The sequence below is a fragment of the Oncorhynchus masou genome, chromosome 26, assembly GCF_036934945.1.
Source record: "Oncorhynchus masou masou isolate Uvic2021 chromosome 26, UVic_Omas_1.1, whole genome shotgun sequence".
Taxonomy (NCBI): domain Eukaryota; kingdom Metazoa; phylum Chordata; class Actinopteri; order Salmoniformes; family Salmonidae; genus Oncorhynchus; species Oncorhynchus masou.
The window spans coordinates 23,310,307-23,324,618 of record NC_088237.1 but is presented as its reverse complement, the minus strand read 5'-3'; the positions used below and the strand labels follow the sequence as shown (position 1 = coordinate 23,324,618).

General features: G+C 47.3%; 1 protein-coding gene across 1 annotated transcript in view; it reads right to left on the bottom strand.

Annotated features, from left to right (window-relative positions):
- Positions 1-14,312, bottom strand: part of LOC135515071 (ankyrin repeat and sterile alpha motif domain-containing protein 1B-like) — a 416,040-nt gene that overhangs the window by 232,412 nt on the left and 169,316 nt on the right. The window contains 2 exon segments of the mRNA XM_064938895.1: positions 6,710-6,749; positions 6,751-6,812. Of these exon segments, the coding sequence (XP_064794967.1) occupies positions 6,710-6,749; positions 6,751-6,812 (102 nt within the window).

Sequence of the window (14,312 nt, the reverse complement as noted above, 5' to 3'; positions counted from 1 at the left end):
CGGTCTGTCTTTCTCCTTCTCATCCCCACTATTATTTTCCCCCCTTCTCGTTCTCTCCCCCTACCTACCTCTCCTTCTCCTTCTCTCCCCCTACCTACCTCTCCCTCCTTTCTCCTTCTCCTTCTCTCCCCCTACCTACCTCTCCCTCCTCTCTCCTTCTCCTTCTCTCCCCCTACCTACCTCTCCCTCCTTTCTCCTTCTCCTTCTCTCCCCCTACCTACCTCTCCCTCCTACCTTCTCCTACCTCTCCCTCCCCTCCTTCTCTCCCCCTCCTCTCCTTCCTTCTCCTTCTCTCCCCCTACCTACCTCTCCCTCCTTTCTCCTTCTCCTTCTCTCCCCCTACCTACCTCTCCCTCCTTCTCCTTCTCCTTCTCTCCCCCTACCTACCTCTCCCTCCTCTTTCTCCTTCTCTCCCCTACCTACCTCTCCTCCTCCCCTCCCTTCTTCCCCCTACTCCTTCTCCTTCTTCTCCCCTCCCCCTACCTACCTCTCCCTCCTTTCTCCTTCTCCTTCTCTCCCCCTACCTACCTCTCCCTCCTTTCCCTTCTCTCCCCCTACCTACCTACCTACCTCTCCCTCCTTCTCCTTCTCTCCCCCTACCTACCTCTCCCTCCTTTCTCTTCTCTTCCTCCCCCTACCTACCTCTCCCTCCTTCTCTCCCCCTACCTTCTCCCTCCTCTCTCCTTCTCCTTCTCTCCCCCTACCTACCTCTCCCTCCTTTCTCCTTCTCTCTCCCTCTCCCCCCTACCTACTCTCCTCCTCCTCCTTCCCTTCTCCCCCCTACCTACCTCTCCTCTCCTACTCCCCCTTCTCCTTCTCCTCCCCCTACCTACCTACCTACCTCTCCCTCCTTCTCCTTCTCTCCCCCTACCTACCTACCTCTCCCTCCTTCTCCTTCTCTCCCCCTACCTACCTACCTACCTCTCCCTCCTTCTCCTTCTCTCCCCCTACCTACCTACCTCTCCCTCCTTCTCCTTCTCTACCTACCTCTCCCTCCTTCTCCTTCTCTCCCCCTACCCCCCCTCCTTCTCCTTCTCTCCCCCTACCTACCTCTCCCTCCCTTCTCTTCTCTCCCCTACCTACCCTCCTTTTCCTCCTCCCCCTACCTACCTCTCTCCTTTCTCCTTCTACCTACCTCTCCTCCTTCTCCTTTCTCTCCCCTACCTACCTCCCTCCCTCCTTCTCCTCCTCTCCCCCTACCTACCTCTCCCTCCTTCTCCTTCTCCTCTCTCCCCCTACCTACCTCTCCCTCCCTCCTTCTCCTTCTCTCCCCCTACCTACCTCCCTCCTTTCTCCTTCTCCTTCTCCCCCCTACCTACCTCTCCCCCTCCCTCTCCCCCTACCTACCTCCCTCCCTCCTCCCTTCTCCTTCTCTCCCCCTACCTACCTACCTCTCCCTCCTTCTCCTTCTCCTCCCCCCCCTACCTACCTCTCCCTCCTCCTTCTCCTTCTTCTCCCCCCCCCTACCTACCTACCTCTCCCTCCTCTCCTTCTCTCTCTCCCCCCTACCTACCTCCCTCTCCTTCTCCTTCTCTCCCCCTACCTACCTCTCCTCCTTCTCCTTCTCTCCCCCTACCTACACTCTCCCTCCTCCCTTCTCTCCCCCTACCTACCTCTCCCTCCTTCTCCTTCTCTCCCCTACCTACCTACCTACCTACCTCTCCCTCCTTCTCTCCCCCTACCTACCTCTCCCTCCTCCTTCTCTCCCCCTACCTACCTACCTACCTACCTACCTACCTCCTCTCCTCCTTCTCCTTCTCTCCCCCTACCTACCTCTCCCTCCTTCTCCTTCTCTCCCCCTACCTACCTACCTCTCCCTCCTTCGTCTACTCTCCCCCTACCTACCTACCTCTCCCTCCTTCGTCTACTCTCCCCCTACCTACCTCTCCCTCCTTCTCCTTCTCTCCCCCTACCTACCTACCTCCCCTCCTTCCTACTCTCCCCCTCCTACCTACCTTCCCTCCTTCTCTCCCCCTACCTACCTACCTCTCCCTCCTTCGTCTATTCCCCCTGACCTACTGAATTCCCCCTACCTACCTCTCCCTCCTTCGTTTCTCCCCCTACCTACCTACCTCTCCCTCCTTCTCCTTCTCTCCCCTACCTACCTCTCCCTCCTTCTCCTTCTCTCCCCCTACCTACCTTCCTCTCCCTCATTCCTGACCCTGAATTAACCTCTTTGTTTCCATCTCTCTCTTCTCATCTATCTTTACTTTTTCTCTAAATCATCTAGAACTTGTCTGTCTGTCTGTCTGTCTGTCTGTCTGTCTGTGTGTCTGTCTGTGTGTCTGTCTGTGTGTCTGTGTGTCTGTCTGTGTGTCTGTCTGTGTGTCTGTCTGTGTGTCTGTCTGTGTGTCTGTCTGTGTCTGTCTGTGGTTAGAAAGACAGGGAACACGACAGCAGACTGCAGGGCTTCTACTATCACCACTGATTGTAGCTTCTATATTCAGGTCAAGACTGTTGGTCTTCTCTGGTGTCTAGTCAACCCCAGTCTACAGCTGTGATTAAAGGGAGATTCGGGCCATTGTTCTGCTCCCCCAGGGTCAGATGAACTCGTGGATACCATTTTTGTGTCTCTTCGAGTCTGCGTGCAGTATGACTGAAGCATATGCGCAGGTCAGCGTTTTTCGTCAAGAATCTTGTTCTGGAGGCAGTACTGCAGAGTGGTCGCTAGCTGGCCACAAAGTCAGCAAATCAGAATTTAAAGGTAACCCTAACCACACTGCTAACCCTAATGCCTAACCTTAAATGAAGACCAAAAAGCAAATTTTTGTTTTCATACATAAAAAAAAAAAAAATGTGTGTGTGTGTGTGTGTGTGTGTGTGTGTGTGTGTGTGTGTGTGTGTGTGTGTGTGTGTGTGTGTGTGTGTGTGTGTGTGTGTGTGTGTGTGTGTGTGTGTGTGTGTGTGTGTGTGTGTGTGTGTGTGACGCAAACTTAAATCAGTTTTACAAAAATGTTACCAGCATGTCACATGAGCAACCAGAGAAAAAAAGTCCTAGACCACCTTTAATCCACAGACAGAGATGCATACAAGCTCTCCTCCGTCCTCCATTTGGCAAATCTGACCATAATTCTATCCTCCTGATTCCTGCTTACAAGCAAAAACTAAAGCAGGAAGTACCAGTGACTTGCGCAATACAGAAGTGGTCAGATGACGCGGATGCAACACTACAGGACTGTTTTGCTAGCACAGACTGTAATATGTTCCGGGACTCATCCAATGGCATTGAGGAGTACACAACCTCAGTCATCGGCTTCATCAATAAGTGCATCGATGACGTCGTCCCCACTGTGACTGTACGTACATATCCCAACCAGAAGCCATGGATTACAGTCAACATCCCCATCGAGCTAAAGGCTAGAGCTGCCGCTTTCAAGGAGCGGGAGACTAATCCGGACGCTTATAAGAAATCCCGCTATGCCCTCAGACGAACCATCAAATAAGCAAAATGTCAACACAGGATTAAGATTGAATCCTACTACACCGGCTCTGACGCTCATCAGATGTGACAGGGCTTGAAAACGATTACGGACTACAGAGGGAAACCCAGACACGAGCTACCCAGTGACGCAAGCCTACCAGACGAGCGAAATGCCTTGTATGCTCGCTTTGAGGCAAGCAACACTGAAGCATGCACGAGAGCACCAGCTGTTCTGGATGACTGTGTGATAACACTCTCGGTAGCCGATGTGAACAAAACCTTTGGTCAACATTCACAAAGATACTGGGCCAGACAGATTACCAGGACGTGTACTCAAAGCATGCACGGACCAACTGTCAAGTGTCTTCACTGACATTTTCAACCTGTCCCTGACCGAGTCTGTAATACCTACATGTTTCAAGCAGACGACCATAGTCCCTGTGCCCAAGAAAGCGAAGGTAACCTGCCTAAATGATTACCGCCCCGTAGCACTCACGTCGGTAGCCATGAAGTGCTTTGAACGGCTGGTCATGGCTCACAGCAGTATTCTCTCGGACACCCTAGACCCACTCCAATTCACATACCGCCCTAACCAATCCACAGATGACGCAATCTCAATCGCACTCCACACTGCCCTTTCTCAACTGGACACCTATGTGAGAATACTGTTCATTAACTACAGCTCAGCGTTCTACACCATAGCGCCCACGACGTTCATCACTAAGCTAAGGATTCTGGGACTAAACACCTCCCACTGCAAATGGATCCTGGACTTCCGGATGGGCCTCTCCCAAGTGGTAATAGTAGGCAACAACACGTCTGCCACACTGATCCTTAACACTGGGGCCCCTCAGGGGTTGTACTTAGTCTCCTCCTGTATTCCCTGTTCACCCACAACTGCGTGGCCAAACACGACTCCAACACCATCATTAAGTTTGCTGACGACACAACAGTGGTAGGCCTGATCACTGACAACGATGAGACAGCCTATAGGGAGGAGGTCAGAGAACTGGCAGTGTGGTGCCAGGACAACAACCTCTCCCTTAATGTGAATAAGACAAATGAGAGGATCGTGGACTACAAGAAAAAGCGGGTCAAACAGGCCACCATTAACATCAACGGGGCTGTAGTGGAGCGGGTCTGGAGTTAAGTTCCTTGGTGTCCACATCGCCAACGAACTATCATGGTCCAAACACACCAAGACAGTCGTGAAGGGGGCACGACAAGACCTTTTCCCCCTCAGGAGACTGAAAAGATGGGTCCCCAGATCCTCAAAAAGGTTCTACAGCTGCACCATCGAGAGCATCCTGACCGGTTGCATCACCGACCTGGTATGGCAACTGCTCGGCATCTGACAGTAAGGCGCTACAGAGGGTAGTGCATACGGCCCAGTACATCACTGGGGCCAAGACTGTTATCTCTGCTACCGCACGGCGGTACCGGAGCGCCAAGTCTAGGACCAAAAGGCTCATCAACAGCATCTACCCCCAAGACATAAGACTGCTGAACAATTAGTCAAATCGCCACCGGACTATTACATTGACCCCTTCCTTTTCTACACTGCTGCTACTCGCTGTTTATTATCTATGCATAGTCACTTCACCCCCACCTACAAGTACAAATTACCTCAACTGTACCCCACTACACTGACTCGGTACCGGTGCCCCCTGTATATAGCTCCGTTATTGTTATTCTTATTGTGTTACTTTTTATTTTAGTCTACTTGGTAAACAGTTATTGAACTGCACTGTTGGTTAAGGGCTTGTAAGTAAGCATTTCACGGTAAAGTCTACACTTGTTGTAGTCGGGGCATTTGACAAATAAAGTTTGACTTGAAAAGGACAACCAAGACATCCAAATACCCATCCACAAACTCAAAACCACTCACTCCTACAGAACATTCTAGAGGCTTAGCCATAACTGCAGATAGCCAGGCCACTCAACTCCATGAGTTAACCCGTGAATTCATTATCCTACACTAACACCTCAGGACTAGTGACAACAGTGCATCGTTCTCTGATAGCAGAAGACAATGGCTGAAGCATTAGGTTGCGTAAGAGAATCCCCCCTCCCTCCGTGTATAGGAAGAGCAACACAGAGGGCTCACATTGTTCTTGTTCCCCATTGGACAAATAAACTTCCTGGAACGACTTGTCTCAATCTGCACACAATCTGCACACATACGGACACTACACCGCCAGGCACTCTAAACAACCACCCTCGTCGTGACGTACACTGTCACGACGAGGGAGAGAGAGAGCGGTGTGTGTGTGTTAATGTGTGTATGTTAATGCATGTGTGTATGTTAATGCTTGTGTATGTTAATGTGTGTGTATGTTAATGTGTGTGTATGTTAATGTGTGTGTATGTTGATATGTGTGTATGTTAATGTGTGTGTGTGTATGTTAATGCATGTGTATTTTAATGCATGTTTGTGTTAATGCGTGTGTATGTTAATGTGTGTGTATGTTAATGTGTGTGTATGTTGATATGTGTATGTTAATATGTGTGTGTATGTTAATGTGTGTATGTTAATGTGTGTGTGTGTTAATGTGTGTGTATGTTAATGTGTGTGTATGTTGATATGTGTGTATGTTAATGTATGTGTATGTTAATGTGTGTATGTTAATGTGTGTGTATGTTAATGTGTGTGTATGTTAATGTGTGTGTATGTTAATGTGTGTGTGTTGATATGTGTGTATGTTAATGTGTGTGTATGTTAATGCATGTGTGTTTTAATGCATGTGTATGTTAATGTGTGTGTATGTTAATGTGTGTGTATGTTAATGTGTGTGTATGTTAATATGTGTGTGTGTTATGTTAATGTGTGTGTGTTAATGTGTGTGTATGTTAATATGTGTGTGTGTATGTTAATGTGTGTGTATGTTCATGTGTGTGTATGTTAATGTGTGTGTGTTAATGTGTGTGTGTTAATGTGTGTGTATGTTAATGTGTGTGTATGTTAATGTTAATGTGTGTGTATGTTAATGTGTGTGTATGTTAATGTGTGTGTATGTTAATGTGTGTGTATGTTAATGTGTGTGTATGTTAATGTGTGTATGTTAATGTGTGTGTATGTTAATGTGTGTGTGTTAATGTGTGTGTATGTTGATATGTGTGTATGTTAATGTGTGTTTATGTTAATGTGTGTATGTTAATGTGTGTGTATGTTAATGTGTGTGCATGTTAATGTGTGCATGTTAATGTGTGTGCATGTTAATGTGTGTGGTTAATGTGTGTGGTTAATGCATGTGTGTGTGTTAATGTGTGTGTGTTAATGTGTGGTACCTTGCATGAGTGCAGTGATTTGCTGGGACTTCTGTGCAGGGGTGTTCTCTGAGGATCTCCAGAGCTGTCCTTCCCTGGCAGTCTGTGATGTTGGCATCAATACCTGCAACAGACAGACAGAAGACCGAAACCATGGGTCAGGCACCCAGCAGACACTCACACACGAGCAAGCGCGCACACACTCACACACACACTACTCTAGCCTCTTGCACACAATCCCTTAACAAGAAAATCTATATACACATTTTAAAGGGGAAGCACAGTAAAGTGTTGCGTGTAGGAGGACAAAGATCCTAAATATACTCACTTGGAGAAATTTACAAGGAAAACATCCATACTGTATTTCTGTCTGACAATTTACCAACAGAGGAAGCTAGCTGTGTCCATCCTGTATCACACACACACACACACACACACACACACACACACACACACACACACACACACACACACACACACACACACACACACACACACACACACACACACACACACACACACACACACACAGACTGATGGATAGAGGAGAAGGTTGGGTGGATGACATGGGTCAGACAGTACACCGGTACAGGCCTGTCACTCATCTATGTAAATAAGCTCCACGGACAAAAACAATTGTAGGACAAGACCACTCTCCCTCTCTCTCTCTATATCCTCTACTGTCCTCTCTCTCTCCCTCTCTCTCTCTATATCCTCTACTGTCCTCTCTCTCTCTCCCTTTCTCTCTCTATATCCTCTACTGTCCTCTCTCTCTCTCCCTCTCTCTCTATGTCCTCTACTGTCCTCTCTCTCCCTCTCTCTCTACATATCCTCTACTGTCCTCTCTCTCTCTCCCACTCTCTCTCTATATCCTCTACTGTCCTCTCTCTCTATATATCCTCTACTGTCCTCTCTCTCTCCCCATATCCTCTACTGTCCTCTCGCTCGCTCTCTCTCCATATCCTCTACTGTCCTCTCTCTCCATATTGTCGACTGTCGACTCTCTCTCCATATCGTCGACTGTCTACACTCTCTCTCCATATCGTCGACCGTCGACTGACTGTCTCCAAATTGTCGACTGTCTACTCTCTCTTCATATTGTCGACTGTTTACTCTCTCTTCATATTGTCGACTGTCGACTCTCTCTCCAAATTGTCGACTGTCTACTCTCTCCCTCCACATATCGTCGACTGTCTACTTTCTCTCTCCACATATCGTCGACTGTCTACTCTCTCTCTCCACGTATCGTCGACTGTCTACTCTCTCTCTCCACATATCGTCGAATGTCTACACTCTCTCTCCACATATCATCGACTGTCTACTCTCTCTCTCCACATATCGTCGACTGTCTACTCTCTCTCTCCACATATCGTCGACTGTCAACTCTCTCTCTCCACATATCGTCGACTTTCTATTCTCTCTCTCCATATCGTCGACTGTCTACTCTCTCCACATATCGCTCGACTGTCTACTCTCTCTCTCACATATCGTCGACTGTCTACTCTCTCTCTCCACATATCGTCGACTGTCTACTCTCTCACTCCACATATCGTCGACTGTCCACTCTCTCTCCACATATCGTCGACTGTCTACTTTCTCTCTCCACATATCGTCGACTGTCTACTCTCTCTCCCACATATCGTCGACTGTCTACTCTCTCTCCACATATCGTCGACTGTCTACACTCTCTCTCCACATATCATCGACTGTCTACTCTCTCTCTCCACATATCGTCGACTGTCTACTCTCTCTCTCCACATATCGTCGACTGTCAACTCTCTCTCTCCACATATCGTCGACTTTCTATTCTCTCTCTCTCCATATCGTCGACTGTCTACTCTCTCCACATATCGTCGACTGTCTACTCTCTCCACATATCGTCGACTGTCTACTCTCTCTCTCCACATATCGTCGACTGTCTACTCTCTCACTCCATATATCGTCGACTGTCCACTCTCTCTCTCCACATATCGTCGACCGTCCACTGTCTCTCTCCACATATCGTCGACTGTCTACTCTCTCTCTCCACACATCGTCGACTGTCTACTCTCTCTCTGCATATCGTCTACTTTCTCTCTCTCTCTCTCCATATCGTCTACTGTCCCTCTCTCCATATTGTCGACTGTCTACTCTCTCTCTCCACATATCGTCGACTGTCTACTCTCTCTCTCCACATATCGTCGACTGTCGACTCTCTCTCTCTCCATATCGTCGACTGTCTACACTCACTCTCCACATATCATTGACTGTCTACTCTCTCTTCACACATCGTCGACTGTCTACTCTCTCTCTCCATATCCTCTACTGTCCTCTATCTCTCTCCCTCTCTCTCTATATATCCTCTACTGTCCTCTCTCTCTATATCCTCTACTGTCCTCTCTCTCTCTATATATCCTCTACTGTCCTCTCTCTCTATATATATCCTCTACTGTCCTCTCTCTCTCTCTATATATATATATCCTCTAATGTCCTCTCTCTCTCTCTCTATATCCTCTACTGTCTATCCTCTACTGTCCTCTCTCTCTCTCCCTTTCTCTCTCTATATCCTCTACTGTCCTCTCTCTCTCCCTCTCTCTCTATGTCCTCTACTGTCCTCTCTCTCCCTCTCTCTCTCCATATCCTCTACTGTCCTCTCTCTCTCTCCATATCCTCTACTGTCCTCTCTCTCTCTATATATATATCCTCTACTGTCCTCTCTCTCTCTCTCCCTCTCTCTCTATGTCCTCTACTGTCCTCTCTCTCCCTCTCTCTCTCCATATCCTCTACTGTCCTCTCTCTCTCTACATATCCTCTACTGTCCTCTCTCTCTCTCCCACTCTCTCTCTATATCCTCTACTGTCCTCTCTCTCTATATCCTCTACTGTCCTCTCTCTCTCCCCATATCCTCTACTGTCCTCTCGCTCGCTCTCTCTCCATATCCTCCACTGTCCTCTCTCTCCATATTGTCGACTGTCGACTCTCTCTCCATATCGTCGACTGTCTACACTCTCTCTCCATATCGTCAACCGTCGACTCTCTCTCTCCATATCGTCGACCGTCGACTGACTGTCTCCAAATTGTCGACCGTCTACTCTCTCTTCATATTGTCGACTGTTTACTCTCTCTTCATATTGTCGACTGTCGACTCTCTCTCCAAATTGTCGACTGTCTACTCTCTCTCTCCACATATCGTCGACTGTCTACTCTCTCTCTCCACATATCGTCGACTGTCTACTCTCTCTCCACATATCGTCGACTGTCTACTCTCTCTCTCCACATATCGTCGACTGTCTACTCTCTCTCTCCACATATCGTCGACTCTCTACTCTCTCTCTCCACATATCGTCGACTGTGTACTCTCTCTCTCCACATATCGTCGACTGTCAACTCTCTCTCTCCACATATCGTCAACTTTCTATTATCTCTCTCTCCATATCGTCGACTGTCTACTCTCTCCACATATCGTCGACTGTCTACTCTCTCTCTCCATATCGTCGACTGTATACTCTCTCTCTCCACATATCGTCGACTGTCTACTCTCTCTCTCTCTCTCTCTCTCTCCATATCGTCTACTGTCTCTCTCTCCATATCGTCAACTGTCTACTTTCTCTCTATATCGTCGACTGTCTACTCTCTCTCTCCATATCATCGACTGTCTACTCTCTCTACATATCGTCTATTCTCTCTCTCTCTCTCTCCATATTGTCTACTGTCTCTCTCTCTCTCTCTCCATATCATCTACTGTCTCTCTCCATATCGTCGACTGTCTACTTTCTCTCTATATCGTCGACTGTCTACTGTCTCTCTCCATATCGTTGACTGTCTACTCTCTCTCTCCATATCGTCAACTGTCTACTCTCTCTCTCCATATCGTCTACTGTCTCTCTCTCCATATCGTCAACTGTCTACTTTCTCTCTATATCGTCGACTGTCTACTCTCTCTCTCCATATCGTCGACTGTCTACTCTCTCTCTCCATATCATCGACGGTCTACTCTCTCTCCATATCGTCGACTGTCTCTCTCTCCATATCGTCTACTTTCTCTCTCGCTCTCTCTCTCCATATCGTATACTGTCTACTCTCTCTCTCCATATCGTCTACTGTCTCTCTCTCTCTCCATATCGTCTACTTTCCCTCTCTCCATATTGTCGACTGTCCACTCTCTCTCTCCACATATCGTTGACTGTCTACTCTCTCTCTCATATTGTCTACCTTCTCTCTCTCCATATCGTCTATTCTCTCTCTCCATATCATATATTTTCTCTCTCTCCATATCGTCTATGTTCTCTCTCTCTCCATATCGTCTATTCTCTCCCTCTCTCTATATATATCCTCTACTGTCCTCTCTCTCTCTCCCTCTCTCTCTCTATTTCCTCTACTGTCCTCTCTCTCTCTCCCTCTCTATATCCTCTAATGTCCTCTCTCTCTCCCCATATCCTCTACTGTCTTCTCTCTCTCTCCATATCCTCTACTGTCCTCTATCTCTCTCCCTCTCTCTATATATATACTCTACTGTCCTCTCTCTCTATATATCCTCTACTGTCCTGTCTCTCTCTATATCCTCTACTCTCCTCTCTCTCCATATCATTTACTGTCTCTGTCCCCCTCTCTCTCTCTCCATATCCTCTACTGTCCTCTCTCTCTATATATATCCTCTACTGTCCTCTCTCTCTCTCCATCTCTCTATATATCCTCTACTGTCCTCTCTCTCTATATATATCCTCTACTGTCCTCTCTCTCTCTCCCTCTCTCTCTATATCCTCTACTGTCCTCTCTCTCTATATATCCTCTACTGTCCTCTCTCTCTATATATATCCTCTACTGTCCTCTCTCTCTCTCCCTCTCTCTCTATATCCTCTACTGTCCTCTCTCTCTCCCTCTCTCTCTCTCTCTATATCCTCTACTGTCCTCTCTCTCCCTCTCTCTATATCCTCTACTGTCCTCTCTCTCTCCCTCTCTCTCTCTATATCCTCTACTGTCCTCTCTCTCTCCCTCTCGCTCTCTCTCCATATCCTCTACTGTCCTCTCTCTCCATATTGTCGACTATCTCTCCATATCGTCGACTGTCTACACTCTCTCTCCATATCGTCGACCGTCGACTGACTCTCTCCAAATTGTCGACTTTCTACTCTCTCTTCATATTGTCGACTGTTTACTCTCTCTTCATATTGTCGACTGTTTACTCTCTCTTCATATTGTCGACTGTCGACTCTCTCTCCATATTGTCGACTGTCTACTCACTCTCTCCACATATCGTCGACTGTCTACTCTCTCTCTCCATATCGTCGACTGTCTACTCTCTCTCTCCACATATCGTCGACTGTCTACTCTCTCTCTCCACATATCGTCGACGGTCTACTCTCTCTCTCCACATATCGTCGACTGTCTACTCTCTCTCTCCACATATCGTCGACTGTCTACTCTCTCCTCATATTGTCGACTGTCTACTCTCTCCTCATATCGTCGACTGTCTACTCTCTCTCCATATCGTCTACTTTCTCTCTCTCGCTCTCTCTCCATATCGTCTACTGTCTCTCTCTCCATATCGTCGACTGTCTACTTTCTCTCTATATCGTCGACTGTCTACTCTCTCTCTCCATATCGTCGACTGTCTACTCTATCTCTCCATATCGTCGACTGTCTACTCTCTCTCTCCATATCGTTGACTGTCTACTCTCTCTCTCCATATCGTCGACTGTCTCTCTCTCCATATCGTCTACTCTCTCTCTCGCTCTCTCTCTCCATATCGTATACTGTCTACTCTCTCTCTCCATATCGTATACTGTCTCTCTCTCTCCATATCGTCTACTTTCCCTCTCTCCATATTGTCGACTGTCCACTCTCTCTCTCCACATATCGTTGACTGTCTACTCTCTCTCTCTCATATTGTCTACCGTCTCCCTCTCCATATCGTCTATTCTCTCTCTCTCCATATTGTATATTTTCTCTCTCTCCATATCGTCTATGTTCTCTCTCTCTCCATATCGCCGATTCTCTCTCTCTCCATATCGTCTATTCTCTCTCTCTCCATATTGTCTATTCTCTCTCTCTCCATATCGTCTATTCTCTCTCTCTCCATATCGTCTATTCTCTCTCTCTCTCTCCATATCGTCTACTGTCTCTCTCTCTCTCTCTCTCTCCATATCGTCTACTGTCTCTCTCTCCATATCGTCGACTGTCTATTCTCTCTCCATATCGTATACTGTCTACTCTCTCTCCATATCGTATACTGTCTTCTCTCTCTCTCATATCGTCGACTGTCTACTCTCTCTCCATATCGTCGACTGTCTACTCTCTCTCCACATATCGTTGACTGTCTACTCTCTCTCTCCACATATCGTCGGTCTACTCTCTCTCTCCACATATCGTCGACTGTCTACTCTCTCTCTCCATATCATCGACTGTCTACTTTCTCCATATCGTCGACTGTCTACTCTCTCTCCATATCGTCTACTTTCCCTCTCTCCATATTGTCGACTGTCCACTCTCTCTCTCCACATATCGTTGACTGTCTACTCTCTCTCTCTCATATTGTCTACCGTCTCCCTCTCCATATCGTCTATTCTCTCTCTCTCCATATTGTATATTTTCTCTCTCTCCATATCGTCTATGTTCTCTCTCTCTCCATATCGTCTATTCTCTCTCTCTCCATATTGTCTATTCTCTCTCTCTCCATATCGTCTATTCTCTCTCTCTCCATATCGTCTATTCTCTCTCTCTCTCTCTCTCCATATCGTCTACTGTCTCTCTCTCTCTCTCTCTCTCTCCATATCGTCTACTGTCTCTCTCTCCATATCGTCGACTGTCTATTCTCTCTCCATATCGTATACTGTCTACTCTCTCTCCATATCGTATACTGTCTTCTCTCTCTCTCCATATCGTCGACTGTCTACTCTCTCTCTCCATATCGTCGACTGTCTACTCTCTCTCTCCACATATCGTTGACTGTCTACTCTCTCTCTCCACATATCGTCGACTGTCTACTCTCTCTCCACATATCATCGACTGTCTACTCTCTCTCTCCACATATCGTCGGTCTACTCTCTCTCTCCACATATCGTCGACTGTCTACTCTCTCTCTCCATATCATCGACTGTCTACTTTCTCCATATTGTCGACTGTCTACTCTCTCTCCATATCGTCGACTGTCTACTCTCTCTCTCCATATCGTCGACTGTCTACTCTCTCTCTCCATATAGTCTACTCTCTCTCTCGCTCTCTCTCTCCATATCGTAAACTGTCTACTCTCTCTCTCCACACATCGTCGACTGTCTACTCTCTCTCTCCACATATCGTATTGTGTCTACTCTCTCTCTCCATATCGTCGACTGTCTACTCTCTCTCTCCATATCGTTGACTGTCTACTCTCTCCATATCGTCGACTGTCTACTTTCTCTCCATATCGTCTACTGTCTACTTTCTCTCCATATCGTATACTGTCTACTCTCTCTCCATATCGTATACTGTCTTCTCTCTCTCTCCATATCATCGACTGTCTACTCTCTCTCTCCACATATCGTCGACTGTCTACTCTCTCTCTCCACATATCGTCGACTGTCTACTCTCTCTCTCCACATTTCATCGACTGTCTACTCTCTCTCTCCACATTTCCTCGACTGTCTACTCTCTCTCCACATTTCCTCGA